This window comes from Homalodisca vitripennis, chromosome X, assembly GCF_021130785.1.
Source record: "Homalodisca vitripennis isolate AUS2020 chromosome X, UT_GWSS_2.1, whole genome shotgun sequence".
Lineage (NCBI taxonomy): Eukaryota > Metazoa > Arthropoda > Insecta > Hemiptera > Cicadellidae > Homalodisca > Homalodisca vitripennis.
Window position 1 is genome coordinate 143,986,915 of NC_060215.1, and position 17,037 is coordinate 144,003,951.

Here is a 17,037-nt window from a genome sequence, read left to right on the forward strand (position 1 = left end):
TGATTGAATGTTTAGTTGGTGAGCAACATTACTTTATAGTTTATCATTCAATAAGCGTTAGTTTTAGGAGAAGGTAACAGCTTGAGTGGAACAGTTGGAGTAAAAGATGTGTACTCACCAGTGTATCAGGGTATGATCTCTGCAGGTAGTAGTAGTCGCTGTCGTACTTGGACGGCGCCAATACGTCTGGAAAGCTGACTACGCCCTCCATGGCTCCTCTGCTCCTGCCAGTCTTGAAGTTGAGATCATCACGGTCACGGTCACGGTCACGATCCCTCACTACGTACCCGGCAGTGTTCTGATCCTGCATCATCCTCTGGTACTGGAGGGCGCCCTCCCGGGCGTTCTCCTCCGACATCTTCTGCTCGTGCAGTTCTCTGGCGCGCTCGGACTGGATGAGCTCCTTGAGGTGCTGGAAGCTGCCGGTCTGCTGCGCGTTCAGGTGCATCTGGGTCAGTCCGTTGTTGCCGCCCACCAGTCGGATGGACGTAGGCTTGCGTCGGTTGTGCGGTTTCAGGTTGTGCGCCGAAGAGGTGATCATCTTTATCACTTCCTCGTAGGATTTAATCCTGTCCGGAGTGTTCTCCGGTATCCTGGGCCGCTGGATGTTGTGAACCAACCTACCGTAGATGTACGGTCGTTGTATCTTTCGCCCGCCCACACTGCGTACGCTAGCATGGTCCTCCCAGACGTTGTACGCGAACGGGTCGCGGTAAGTCGGTATCTCGTTGGTGCTCTCCGCGGCCCGAGATTGCCGCTTGGAGAATCTCCACATGGCTCGGAGCTCTTCGCAAGTGGGTTCCTTGCTCAGGTCCGGCGACACGGACTTGACCACCTCGGGCAGGTGTTCATTGTATTTGTCGCGTGGGGACGCGGCAGATGCGATCAGGAAATACAAACTCACTAGGCATGTGTTCAGAAAACCAGGACGCATTGTAACCTGAAACAATAAGACACACATAGTTAACGAAACAATAATTAATAGGAAAACTTGTAATAGATTTATTACGGAAATTAAATTATTCATAACCTATGAACCCAATTACCTTCTGGATTGACTTGCAATATAAAGAGCAACTATACATTTATAGAAAAGAAAGTCATCTAGATTTGACGATTAGGGTTCACACACTCATAAGGAGGTACTCGTAAAATGTAAAATTAAAACAGATAGAGAAGGTCCTATCTGGGGGTCTTCCTTGATTCCTGTGTAACATCGGGACTAACCATAAAACCACATTCTATTGGAATTTTTTCTCCTCAAACAAAACGACATCAATTGAAAAGAGTTCAGGACAATAGAATTTCACCTAGTGGTGATTAACTGAAATACCATACAATTCTAGATATGTAAACATGATTTAGAAGAAGTTAGTATATCCTTTTTTCGAAACCAAATATTACAAGTCTGTTACGAGCTAGACAATGGCATTTCACTAGTTTTAAGCTTAAGGGGAGTTTTTGAATGAGTTCAAACCAGAAGATTGGAACTTAATAGTCAGAGTCACCCAGAACATTTGAGATAGGGTTCATAAGCTGATTACAGAAAACACACTTCAGCAGAACAGGAAGATTAGGAGAAGATAGCCAACTTCATGAGAAAAACATAATAGTTCATCTACTGAGGAAGAACTTGATGGGACTACAGTTACTTTACTCCAGAAAGGTCGAAACTTTGCCTTTGCTTCAAAGGGAACTCCAATAGGAGACATAATTTCCTCGATAGGAACTGCAATTAAGAATTTTACAACTTCGGTAACAGAAGAGATCACTCAGGATGTCTCTACTGTGCTGAGAAAATAGAAGCCACCTTAGTCGAATTTAACGAAAGAAGAAAATATGGCCTGCGAGCTTTAAAATAAGATTCTAGAATAATTCTACCCGCGAATATAGGAAATGCGGCTTTAGATATTAGAATAGAAAGTTACAAGGAGAAAATGAGAACTTTCTAAAAGATAGTTCCTACAAACCAGTTAGAATCCTACTAAGAGTATACCACTTCGTTAGTATATAAAGCTATCAGATCTATCAGGGAAATCGAAGAGGCCCCAAAGAGAGGTTTGATTAACTCTGACGCAAAACCTGCACTACTGTATTAGGTTGTCGAATGTGCACGAAAAGGCATTCCGACGACGTCTATTGTCAGGTATGTTGGCTCAGTCACATATAATGTAGCCAGATATGTGTTATCCGATCGCGTGCGAAAGAGAGATTACGACGTAAATTACGAAACTTACATGTCAAAATGTGCCACGTTTAGGTCAAAGACGTCAAAATGAAGAACGACCGAAACTACCCTATCATCCCTGAATTCAAGCAAGGACAGACAAAATAAGGAGGACATTAGGGAGACAATTATCAAAAATGTACTGAAGCCACCCAACTAAAGAATTGTTTAAGACCAATGAAGGCCAAGATTCCACTGTGTACAGTTCAGTGTACACTGGGAAGACAAAACGTGTAATACCCACACGAGTGAGGGTTCAATAAGAGTAATCATCAACTCGTGTATATTTATATAGTAAACGTTTTGTTTCGCCGATGTAGACTGATTCACAACTACAAGAAAAATCGTAGACCCGAGGCGTATACAGAGAAATCGTGTCCTTCACAGGGCAAAATTATTTCACTTTAGAATCAATGTGGATACAGTTTTGATATTTTGGCTCCTTGTTATCGTCTTAATTTCAAAGAATTCGGAATGATAAAAGTACTTACAAACACTCCCTCCTACACCGAGTATAATAAAATAAAGCAATGAAAATAAGTTCAACAATGAAGTAGCATCAGATTATCAAAAATCTGGCAGCCCGTGATAAAGAAACTATATTGGTCGCTGATTGGTCACGGTAATATTTAATTTATTAAACTCCGGTTAACCACTGTAAACTTCCGCCCCATTCGCTTACTTGTGAAATTGCATTACTGATCCTGCCAGTGATGGTATGACTTCTTTTGACTGGAAATCCCCACATTGAGGCCGAAATTCAAGAATTAAACTGTACTGTGACAAAAATCCCATATTCATTAATTGAGTGATTTCAAAATGTGAATGGACTTGCAAGTCATCAGCGTACATGCTGTATGATCTTTTTTAAGTACAGAATAAATGTCCTTCACTTAAAGCATAAATAATAAAGGAACACAGATTTTACCTGTGGCACACATGTCACGACTTTCTAAAGTTGCGTTAACTTTTACACATGCCGTTTCTTTAATAGAACGATTTCAGCTGATTTAATGCATGGTCACAATTCTGTCTCTATGACTTAAGATAATGGTTGAATATTTATCGGTATAAAATCTGTACACGATACTGGTGCTGAGATCGTACTAAGAGAAAGGACAAGAGCACGCTTCCAATAAGATGAGGAAACGCTATTTATAGACGTATTTAAGTAAAAACGAGCCATCTAAGTCAATAGATGTTAGGTATAAACTCAATGATCAGTTTTGGTTTAACATCTCTTGACTGGAAATGGCTTTTTACAGGGTAATATTTCGCTAATTTAATTGTGCGAGCAGTGTTAGGACGATCAAACTGTGAAATGGAAAACATATGTATTTTAATGCAACCATACTTTCCTTTAGCATGAGAAATGGAAGGCAGTAAGGAAATTCAATGAAGTAATAAAGTAAAAAGTAAAAAGTAAAGAATGTCTTATTTTACCAGGCGAAGTTAGGGCTAAGAAGCCCTCTCTAACACTTAACCTGGGGACCAACGGCTTAAAGGTGACTTCCGAACCACCACCAATGGCCGGGCAGGCGGGCCGCTTGCAAGGACAGGATCGCTCAGCGGTCACCTGTCCAAGCAGCAGCCACGCTCGGCGGTGCTTGATCTGGTTATCTTGCGATAACCGCCGTACCCACTACACTGCGCCATTGGCATTTTAAGTAATAATTAAAATCAACGTATATTTTATTCCTGAATTTGGTAGATATCTACTAAATTCCTGAAATAAACGTATCTTTTTCTTAAATTGACGACGTATTTCGCTGTGGAGAGCCATTTTCAATTAACAGACCCAACCACAATAAGAAAACTACACTATTAAAGGTGTCGTTATAGGATTTATTATGCATCACATATAGGGCACAACTCTCACGCTTAAGATTTTTCAAAGATATTTACTAAATAATGAATAAATGATTTATTTCCTAAAAAAAACACAAATATAAGTATCAAGACAAAATCATATGCGTATTACATATGTATACTAACATAATATAAAATTCTATTATGACAAATAAAATATAATTTTATTAGGAAAATAGGGTCCCAAAGGCAAAGCCTGATGAGGGATTCCATCAGATAAGTTTATTTAAATAAAGAGTTCATTTGCGGTTGCAGACACTATAACTATCTATATCTTCTAATCCCATAAATTAATTTATTGTTACAATCTTTATGGCTTAGCAAACAGAATTAACAAAACTTAATCTTACCCTTCGTGAATTTAAAAATAAACAGAATATACTTATTGTAAAGAAAATATATGTTTAAACATCTCCACAAACCGCCAAACCAAAATAACAAATAATAAAGGTTTTATTTTATACACTGAAGCACGCCTATTTTACAGAAACTTAGTACACTATCATATTTACGTGCCACAGTAACATACACTATAAGAGAAAAACAAATTACTTATTGGATAATAGTTAACAGATACTCAACGTTGCTTCTGTCCATACTTAAAAGCAAGGTTTTAACACTTCTAAGGAATTTATTTAATTTTGTAATATTTTTTATATTTTGCGGCAACCTATTAAAAAGTCTTGGTCCTGTATAATTAAATGTTTTTGTATAAAAAGTTACATTAGGTTTAGGAACTCTAAAATTGCTAGCATTTCTAAGACCTTGTCTAAAAAAGTTAACATTTGATGATAAATTTCCACTAATTAAATAAAAAGCTTTTAAAAACTTAAATATATAAATACAACGTAACGGCAAAATATTCATACTAACAAAACATGGATGAGATGGTTCTCTTAATCTTCTCTTTAGAATTAATTTAACATACCATTTTTGAATGTTTTCCACAGGTTTTATTGTAGATCTATACGTTCCACCCCAAGAAATTATAGCGTATTCTAATCTACTATTTACTAAGGCAAAATATAAACAACGAAGAGTTTGGATTGGGCATACGTCCCGCAAGTGATATAAAAGTCTAATTCCTGTTATGAGTTTTGATTTTAGTTTAATTATATGCGTTTTCCAGCTCAATTCGCTATCTAGGATTACACCTAAATATTTTACTTCTCTGGTTGGACCGATTTCTAAACAATTTACACAGGTATTAATCGTATTTAGAAATCTAGAAATCTAGAATTTTAGAATCTAGAATCTAGAAATTTAGAAATCTATTCACGCTGTTCACTTGTCGATGCATGTATACGTTATAACAGCGTATACATTTTCCTTTCCTTCAAGAATCTTTGTTTGAGCCACCTTTGGACGAAAATGCGTGAAATTGAGATAGTACATGTTTATATTTGAAACACATTGATATAAAACTACTTTGTATCGATATTTCCAAACAAGCCCCTGCAAATATTATTAGACGAATACACTCGTATAAAGTGTAAATTACGATGTACCAAAAAACGTAATAATGACTGAGAAACCTTTATTTTGACACTCTTTTTGCAATAAGACAAGAATAAAACAGTTCTTACAAAGGTAAATGGGAATATTGGGAACACAACAAGCCATTCAGGATTCTGCAAAGCCAACAGACAATGTGATTCCCACTTTAACCGGAGTTTAAAAGAGCGCAAGTGAACAATGAAAAATAGTGACAGTCGTGTAAACAAAAAGCTCTTATATCATTGTAATAGAAGCATATTCAAACCCTTATTCTTTTCACGTTGTAAGGTAAATATTATTTCATATTAGTAACAGTGTCATTTCTGTATAACTAAAGATGTTTATTTTAAGAAATTGCAATTACAGAACCTATTAATCGGACCTTTTTGGGAACATTGACGTACACAGGTTTACTGCACAAACACTTCAGAGCAACTACAAACAATTGCTCACTCCAGGATGATTCACTACTCAATGGTTTAGAAACTGTCCAGTAGGGTCTCCTCTGGGTGGAGTAAAAAGTGGTATTGCTACTTTCATCTCAATGGATTTTCAGGAACGTCATGTTACTAACCGTACATTTTGAGGTACCGAAATGGATGGTGACTTGTTGAACGGATCAACTGCTCTGCAGAGGAGTTCGGTTTATGTGGCTGAGACTCTCTCAGTTACGTATGGTGTTTAGGAATTACAAGGCTGGATGATTGAAACACTCCAGAGCAATTATAAACAATTGCTCACTCCAGGATGATTCACTACTCAATAGTTTAGAAACTGTCCAGTTGGGTCTCCTCTGGGTGGAGTAAAAAGTGGTATTGCTACTTTCACCTCAATGGATTTTCAGGAACGTCATGTTACTAACCGTACATTTTGAGGTACCGAAATGGATGGTGACTTGTTGAACGGATCAACTGCTCTGCAGAGGAGTTCGGTTTATGTGGCTGAGGCTCTCTCAGTTACGTATGCTGTTTAGGAATTCCAAGGCTGGATGATTGAAACACTCCAGAGCAACTATAAACAATTGCTCACTCCAGGATGGTTCACTACGCAATGGTTTAGAAACTGTCCAGTAGGGTCTCCTCTGGGTGGAGTAAAAAGTGGTATTGCTACTTTCACCTCAATGGATTTTCAGGAACGTCATGTTACTAACCGTACATTTTGAGGTACCGAAATGGATGGTGACTTGTTGAACGGATCAACTGCTCTGCAGAGGAGTTCGGTTTATGTGGCTGAGGCTCTCTCAGTTACGTATGCTGTTTAGGAATTCCAAGGCTGGATGATTGAAACACTCCAGAGCAACTATAAACAATTGCTCACTCCAGGATGGTTCACTACTCAATGTTTTAGAAACTGTCCAATAGGGTCTCCTCTGGGTGGAGTAAAAAGAGATATTTGTGAAACATCACTATTTTGAAACATTGGCACTATCGATATTTTGGAAGACCAAGGAGGAGAACAGTAATAAAGAAACATAAAAGGAATTAAATAAAGGAAAAAGGAATTTTGCCCTAATGACCTACCATAAATAATGTTATATTCCAGTAATCGCCAACATCAAGAAAATTATTAACACCAGCAAGAATTATGAGTGATCCTACAATAAAACATTGAACAACATTTCGTATGGACAATCTAGTTGAAGCCTCTTGTGGGCGTTCAGGTTCGGACCCAGCCAACGCAAAAGATACGCTTGGGTTACCAGACATATCTGTCTTCTTGAGAAGAAGCATGAGGTTCATAGTGTTCAAGACCTTCCTTAAATCATACTGAATGCCGACGATTATTTGAAACACTTATCAATTAGTGCAATCTAAATGATTCAAATTGCAGGTCCGTATGACCATTATTACCTTTTTTAGAAAATTAATCACTTAAGGATTAGTTTGCGTTATACATGTCATACATACACTGGGTTATACCATGAACAAGATTAACCCTTATAGAAGATTATGTTTTTTCCCATTGTGACCATTCTAATTTTGAAAAGGTAACTGGATTCTTTCAACCAAATTTAGCTGATACACAATACGTTTGTTGTGATTTCGGACACGTTAAACTTATATTTTATCTGTTAAGTTAGTTATCCACCTGAGCAAGAGATCAGATTGCACATCTCGAAATGTTATTGTTTCACTTAGCATGTATAAAATTCCTTTACCTTCACAAGCTCTCACCTTAAAAATGTTTTAAATGAAGATTGCTAATCTTGGTTTGAGTGTTAAAATTAATACGAGTATACTGCGTTTGTCAGAATAGTTTAATCGATGGTCGGTACAGTGACAATCAGTTGTAAATACACAGTTGTTTATCATCGATGAATAATGCTTATTGTAAGAAATCTAGACTGACTAACTGAATATGCATGGGCTAAAATTGCCTCTTTTGTAACTACTTAAGGAGCACAAATAAAAAATTGCAAAGTTAGTTAATATTTATTCTTTTTTCACACAAATACCCTCCTACCCCATCTAAGTCTCTTTCTTGCTGATCCAGCAATAACATTTATTCAGTTTGTGATAATCTCTCTTACCATCAGCTATAAACCGCTCATTTATTGTTAGGTCACTTTCTTACCCATTATTACAACGTATCATTAATGTGTCATTAACTGTGATGCACATATAAAACCACTCTTTTAGTATATTTATAAACATGCAAACTAACATGTCTGTAACAAGCTATCAAGGTATTCCAAGAAGTTACTTTTGACACAATTCGGATATATCCCGTATCGTGTCCCACTGGTATTAGTATCAAATCATTTATCATGTGCAATGGAACAGCCTAGTAAAGCAGTTGGGTTATTGGGTGGTGTGACCCAAGGTAGCACGTTGCAATTTTAACACTCTCTAAAAGTCGTATAAAAAGCTCAAAGAGCTGCTTTCATTTCACTACAATCTACAGCACCTCTTTCCTTAAGACTAGGTCTGAAACCGAGGTGGAAAAGTCCCTTTTGGCTTACACTTGGCTGATACATTCCTTCCTGTTGTGCTTTAAGCTAAGTTAGGTTCCGCTACTCTGTTATTTATTTACTTTCTATGGGCAATAAATAAATAAATAAACTCATGGAAATCTAATATATATATATATATATATATATATATATATATTTTTTTTTTAATCGCGTTGTCGGTATGGCCTTCTTGTTTGAGGTCCAACCCTTTGATATTTTATAAGTAATTATAAAAGGCGTATTTTGGAAATTTAGTGTAGTATAAGTAAAACTTCTAGAGAGCATAAAATTTTAAATTTTCCTTTGTTGTAGATATACCACACTACTATGGAGGCTAAATAGCATGGATAGTTGTCTGAGCAGAACAAACATGGCAAGAAATATACTACCAAATGTTCTTATTGTAATTTGTATCATATCTTGTAATAGTTGGATTTTACCTTTCATACTTTTTTCTCTCGTAGGAATTTTAAATATACTTACATAATATATACTTTGATTAATAAATAAAAGCGGTAAACCGTTATAAGTATCGTACCCTTCTATCCGACATCTAATTCTCTGAATCTATCCAGAGCAGTACAAAGAAAATTGATGCAATTATTAGATCATCACTTGTGAATAGTTTCGTATTAATTTATACTCTGTAATAATGTAACTTGCCTCGTCTAGTTCGTGTGTGACCTACGCAGTTATTAACAATTACGAATCTGGTTTACGCAGCGACCACGATACGAAGCTGTACTGTTAAAGATGACTGATGATGACTGAAGATTTCTATGCACTACATAGCGGGGCGTAAACACTATTAGCTACATCAACGCTGTTAGGGTTTTCTGAATCAAAATAGCTGAGACCGTTTCTATCAAAGAAACGACAGTGTGTAAAAGTAGATGACGCTATTTCGGGAAGTCGTTACTATGAGTACCACAGGAATCAATACTTGATCCTTTCTTATTGGCGAACTGAAACTGGTTCATGGCACACAAGTGACATATTAACGTAGTAAGGTTATGATTTTAATGTAGCTGTATATATTTAAATGTTATTTTTACTACTTCCTAAGTATATATAGTATTTTATATTTTTAATACAATAAAATGGATTAAATAAGAATGAATACAAATTTATACTTCACATAGTGAACAAAGGTTGATTGAGAGGTTGCTCGATCGGTAGTGAACTTGAAGTAGCCTTTACTGTATAAGACTTCAGATTATAATTCTGTGAAAATAGGAAAAGATCTACAGTTTGGCTCATCATGAAATTAATATTTTGTATACGTATTTAACATAACAGTTCATTTGTTACACTCCCATCTATATACTATTCAACTCCGTCTGACGACTATACCGTACCAGTTTGATTGGACGCACAAATGTTTGGTCTGCGATTCTCCATACACAATCGAACCTGGCCGCAAACGGACCTAACCCGGGACGTACGTGGTTTACGCGTGTTTGTGGCCGAGGTGGGTAAACCAGAGCTTTGGTCAACTCGGTGCAATGTGGTTTGCCCGTCACCACACACTACCAAACCCTAGCGATGAATCGACGAACCAATTTACCACAAACTATCAAACCCCAGCGATGAATCGACGAACCAATTTACCACAAACTATCAAACCCCAGCGATGAATCGACGAACCAATTTACCACAAACTATCAAACCCCAGCGATGAATCGAAGAACCAATTTACCACAAACTATCAAACCCCAGCGATGAATCGACGAACCAGTTTACCACACACTATCAAACCCCAGCGATGAATCGAGGAACCAATTTACCAAACACTATCAAACCCCAGCGATGAATCGACGAACCAATTTACACTTTATCAAAACCCCAGTGATGAATCGACGAACCAATTTGGATAGTGTATTGAGGCTTTGGTTTTCTCGTAGGCTCATAATTTTTAAACTTCTCTTAGAGTAAATTTTGTCATTTAAATCCCGTTAACTGCTCCGGACTCTAAGAAACTAATAAGAGTACTAATAATTAAAAAAAAGTTAAACGACTACTAAGAATCACTTTCACGGCCGTTATCAGTGAAACTATCCGAATCAAACGTCTTATCGCTGTAAAGATAACTGACTTACGCAACTGGTCAGGCGAGCTTGGGGCTCCGTCTTTTGTCTATAGAACTTGTACCAATGAGTGAATAATATTTTATTACTCTTCCAGGCATTTGTAATCAAATCCTCTATAATTGTGTTCCGTTACATAATAGACAATATCTCGAGGGATGTTTCCGTTCCGAGCCAGACTGCTCGGAAACTAGAAATTCGTTCTAATCTTGTTCTGACAATCATAAAGACTTTTTTCTCTGTTTACATTAATGTCTAAGTATATGAAGTATCATAGAAAACTTTTTAAGATTTGGGAACGACGAAAGGTCTTTAAACATCCTAACTTAGTAAACCTAAATTTGTTTTCACATATTTGTTTCTTAAAATAATATAAGTCTTGCCTTGTTGATATGTTTTATGACTCTTGAAAAAGTATTTCTGTTATATGAGTTATAATATATTTTTCTTATTATTTATAAGGGCATAAAACACAAGGTCGTATCAATGCACGTATCACATTGGTAATTCAGAGAATAAGCTTCACGAAGTTATCAAGTACACCATTAACAAAACAATAATATCTATCAGAAGATTAAAACCAAGTAGAATAAGCTAAGATGCTCTAAGAGGGCTCTCTAGATAAAATATGACAATTTAATAACGAAAAACGATAACATCATAACAAACAACGCTTTGAAGTTAGTGAAGGGGCGGAGGAGGGTTGTAAAGGGACCCACCTTTTCTAATAACAATACAAAGGCAAAGGTTTCTAAAATTAATCAGGTACGTGTTTTACATTGTATTCTTGAGATAAGGGATGTTATTCTAAAGAATGCCAAAAGTTTCATGATAAAGCACTCGTCATTCCCCAACAGATCGACTAGACATGGCGGTAGTTGACAGAAGCGTCGTTGTTTGGAGTATACCTGGCATTCGCTCAAAATATGCTTGATACTGAGAACCACTCCGCAACGCGTACACCCCGGGAGGTCACTGCAGGTCATGAGGAACCCGTGAGTCAGCAGTGTGTGTCTGACTCGCAATCAACACCACACTACTTCCTCAGTGCGTTTCACGCGGATAGCTTTCCCGCAGGAGACTACAATATGCTTTATAACTCTAAGTTTGTTGCAACACATTAGAGACCAAGAGTTACCCCGTCACTGCAGAAAAGAATAGAGTAATAAGCACTCCTAGTGGCCCTATCTGGAAGCATTGCCAGAAACTCCCGCGTGACCGGGAACCCACAGATGTATACCTTCGATATTTCGAACTTGAAGCCAGTGAATGGCACATCGGATGTCGTGCACGACGGTTGAATGCATGTCCTTAATTGCTTGTAAACCACTTAGCAAGTCGGAGCAGATTACCAGCCTTCTATTCCTGGGTAAAACGATGTTCAATGCTTTATAGATAGCGGTCAGCTCTTCCGAGTAGACTGATGCTACCGAGGGTAGACTCAGCCTGTACTACAACTCGTCGTTAAGAATGCACATCTGGTGCTATTTTCGGACTTGGATCCGTCAGTATAAACTACGTCGCAAGGAGCTTGCTTCCTTCTCAAGAGTTCCCTGCAAGTTTTCATGAACACCACATTAAGATTAGTTTCCTTTTTGAACTTGTGAAGAAAAGATTGACTTCTGGACCTAATATTACCTTGTGAGGAGTATCGTTCTGGTGACATAGACTTACTTGGTATTTCTTGATATCATGTTCTGGCGTTTTAGCCCTTACTCCAAAGGGAGATTAATCATTAAAGCTATCTTAAAAGACGTTGATTAAATTGCTCTCAAATACATGCTCATATGCTGGATTTTTAGGGTTTTCTTTGAGGGAGTGGAGGTAATTGGAGGTTAACTGCGTACGTTTCTTTCCTTTAGCTAGGTGTAGGACTGGAGCGAAATGCACCAGTAGCTAGCCTAATTACAGAATGGTGAATAGGGTCCAGCATTCCCAAAGTGCTTTGTCGAGCTGAAGAATAAACTTGAGAGCCATAGTCAAGACACGAAAGGACAAATGCTTTGTAAAAACTTAGCATACATGTCCTGTCCACGCCTCACTTGGTCCCAGTAAAAGAGCTCGGAGCACATTTAGTCTCTGCGAACATTTTGCTTTGAGGGATTTAATGTGGGGGATCCATATCAGTCATGAATCAAATGTAAGGCCCAGGAACCTCACATTCCGGCTTGATGTTATTTGGGATCCTTTCGAAGTAAGAATCGGTTCCTCGTGGTTCCTTAGTTTAGAGAATGTGATATTTTGGGTCTTGGAGGTAGAGAACAAGAACTCTGTCCTTCGACTCTGATATTCCAACCAATTTATGGTTAGCTGTAGCGAACGCTCTTCCGTAGCAAGTCGTCTTGCTTAGACGTAATTGGCAAAATCGTCTACAAACAGAGAACAGTGCACAGGACTGCGAACACAAGCTGTTATACCGTTACAACAAATAGCGTACAGATCCATTCCTCTGTCGCACTCCATTCTCAAGACCTGTTGTTCTCGACAACGCTGTCCCGAGTTTTACTTGGGATTTTCGATCGGCCATAAATCTTTGAATAAATAGCAGCATGTTTCAACTCACTTCCAAAGACGAAGAAGAATGCAACAACTTGCTTCCGCTCAAGGAACGCGTCGTGTATGAAGGCCTCCAAGGAAACCAGTTGAACGTCATTTGGTGTAAGCCGCACTGCTCTTTTGAAAGGAAATCGTTCTTTTCAAGAAACTAAACGAGCCTTCGGTTTACTATCCGCTCCAGTATCTTTGAAAGGCAGGTGGTGAGCGAAAAAGGTCGGTAACTGGAAGGAGACAGTTTATCTTGCCTTGGTTTGTGTAAAGGCATGACGTGCGATCCAATCCATGCTCGTGGGAGAGTTCGTTCCTTAAACACTCTATTGTACAGTCCTTACCTGCTGCGGATAGACATTGCAGCATGGCATAGTGTACGTCGTCCGTACCTGGAGCAGAGTTTGTTGTAGCGAAAAACTTATATTTAGAGGGCATTGATGTTCATTAGTGAACGAAAATGCAAGAAGCAAGTGGAAGTAATGACATACTCGGCTCGGGTATCCCCGTGGTCAATATATACGTACTCCTACAAAATATGAGCCCACGAGGGAGTCAGTTCAAGTGAATTTGGCATGATCGTTATAAAGGGGTTGTATGGGTGGTGATGGAAAAGAGGTAGTTAGTGATAAAACTAAGATAGTGATAGTGATCCAGACTGTATTCCTGGTACTGAATTTGATGATTACACTGATGTCATGAAAGAATCAGGTAGAATTTGCTGCTACCTACAGGTACCATGGTTTATGTGGGCTGGGAATTAGACTAAAAAAATCAATATTTGCATTTATCTTCTTGAATTGATACTATTTATTTTAGAATATAATTGACATTTTGAGTATTAATTCACTAATGAAGTAGTTGAAATTATTGTTATGTAAACTCATCTTGCTGATGAAGTTCTAAATTGATTCATATGGAATAAGAACTGTATACATTTAAGTAGTAAACACAAATTTTTCTAGTGGCCATCTAGAAAATGTAGTATTACTAAAGCCTATTGATAACAGGTTGCTATACAAAAATATGTAAATTTTCAACACCTAAAGTGTTTACCAAATTTGCCAAAATTGTTATAATATCATTTAGAAAATCTCTTTCTAATTGTATTAACTATAATAACACAAGTATTAGCCAGGAAAACTTTGTAGTTGGGTATTTTCTACACCGGTTGGGAAGGGACTATGAGTAGCTAGCACATTGAACAGAGTTGAATATTGAGAGCTAAGCTCTCTTTGAGCTTCTTCCCAGCTTTAGGAGAGGAACTCAATTACAGAAGTACACCTCTCTGTATACTGTATTACAAATAACGATACCATCTCTATCGTCTGCCTTTAGTTATACTAATGATAACCATTATTGTACCAATAGCCATCGTTAAAATAGGACAATATTAAACTAATTTTTTCTGTTCAGAATTGCAATTTTCAAAAACGTATATGTACTTTATACTTTTAAAATTGAAAATTCATGTAGAACATCTAATATTTAGAGGTAATACGCATAGTTCACAATTAAACTCCCTTTCGATAAATAAAAATGTATAAATTTGCCTTGCATAGTAGTCATTAATAATTTGGAAAACCATAACTTTAAAAGTCTTTTAATTTGCAAATCTCTTTTTCAATATATGATATGAATGTTTAGATTGTTTTTGTGACATTAGAATCAACATTTGCAATTTTAATGCGACATTTAATTTTTAATTTTAAAACCGTTCCTGTTACATTGTCCTATTTGTACATTTTTATTTCCTTCAATAAGCTTGCATTAATTTTTTTAAGTAATGTATGAAAAATATATTTATAAATAATGTTCTACATGTAACATTCGAAACGTGTAAATAATTTGGACGTACACTAAGAATTAAATCAATTAGGTCAAACATAATATGGCTTTGAAACCATACTCTCGGTTAATTTGAAAATTTAAAATAATGAATATACTGTAAAACGATTAATTGGAGTAGATAATGCAAGAAGATATATATTGTTCTTTAGATAGAAGTTTTACTTATTTCACTGATATTTTCGGTTTCATATCGTTTATAATCTCTTGGTTGATGCATAGAATTTAAATTATAAAATTGTCTGTAAAATTTTCATTGTATTAAGCATATAGTTGGGTTTATTGGATGTGGAATTATTGGTCTACTGATAAATGAATAAAACAATCAAACTGGTTAGATCATTCACACTTTCTAACATGGAAGTAAACTGACTGAAGATGGTTTCTAATATACCGTAGAATACGTTTTATACGCTATAAGTTGCCAATGGCGTAGTGTAGTGGTTACAACGGTTATCGCTAGATAACCTGATCAAGCAACGTCGTGCGTGGCTGCCGTTTGGATGTGCGACCGCTGAGCGATCCTGTCCTTGTAAGCAGCCGTCCTGCCCAGCCATTGGTGGTGGTTCGGAGGTCACCTTTAAGCTGTTGGTCCCAAGGTTAAGTGCTTCTTAGCCCTAACTTCGCGTGGAAAAATAAGACATATTTTCTTTACTTTACATTTTAAAATATTGAACGGGATGTGATGATCCCCCATGCTCGACAGAATGTTATTTTACTTAGCGTGCTCTTTTTTTAACTCGATCTTGACTCCCAACATCTGAGCAATTTCAACAGTTTTTGGGTTTAGCTACGGTTCACCTTGCTGTTAGTGCTGCGTCTGGAAATTGATTATGTTACAGACTTGACTCCTGGAATCTGGAGCCACGTTCGTCCTCCAGATCGATAAAAGTCGACGACGAAGAAGCTCAACACGAACAATTTACACCGTTTCGACATTAGAGACTACTAGGTTACAAAGTATAGAATATAGTGTAATCCAGATGAGTTGTCATCTCATTGTCTCATCTGGTGCACAAGTAAGTACAGTACGATGTTACTGACACGATCTCTATACGGCACGGTGGAGTTTTCTACACACAAGGTAGCCATATTCGGAAGGGTTTATTTAATATCATTAATCATCATATAATTCAATAATAATACATAATACATCATTGTACACAAAGGTATTATTATAAACACAGTTTCCCCGTTGCGTCTTTCAACGTTTTTGGTCTTAAAAGCGCGATTGGGCATCTTTGAAATAAATTTATACGTTAGTTTATTCAAAAAGATTATTCAAATACCGATTTGGAAAACTCGAAAACGTGTTACTTCTCAAAGCTACAAGCTTTTAGAACGGTGATTGCTCCTGGATTTCGTTGGTAATGGAAACTAAACGAATTTAGTCCAACACATGTGCACGATAAAATATGTTCATAACTGACACCATGGCAACCCACATTTACGACCTAAAAGTCTTTCAACTTTTCATTTTATAGCGAGTCATGCTAGTCCAGTGTCTCTACCAACCGCCAGTAGAAGCCCTAGTGGAAACGTAGCAGTACCGATGTAGAACTTTAGCCTGTATAGTCAATGAAAATTACAATTCAAAGAACCCTCAATGTAAAAAGCTCCGAGAAAGGTCTTTATATCAAAACATGTATAAATTCTGATTTTAAATTATGCATATAATCTTCTTGTGAAACACTCGTGCCAAGATGAAGCTCTGCCCTTTTATTAACAGTTTTATAAACTTTAGTCAAGCAAATAAAGTATTTTATAAACTTCTAGATTTATACTTAATTGCAGAGTCACAAGTAAAAACAACTCGTTATGTAATAAAGCCCCATTGTCACATAATTTCTTTATAATAGTAGTTCGTGTTATTTTGAATTTACCTTTTTCATTTACATTTGTGACGTTCTTTATTGTTGTGTAAGTAAAAATCAACACCATATACCAACAAGAAAAATAAAACTTAAAAAGAATATAAGACTGGAATATACGTAAACAAAAAGGAAGGCCGT

General features: G+C 37.0%; 1 protein-coding gene across 1 annotated transcript in view; it reads right to left on the reverse strand.

Moving 5' to 3' along the window:
* Positions 1 to 17,037, reverse strand: part of LOC124369652 — a 63,373-nt gene that overhangs the window by 22,207 nt on the left and 24,129 nt on the right. Inside the window, exon 2 of the mRNA XM_046827704.1 lies at positions 119 to 940. Within this exon, the coding sequence (XP_046683660.1) occupies positions 119 to 940 (822 nt within the window). The remainder of the gene's footprint in view (positions 1 to 118; positions 941 to 17,037) is intronic.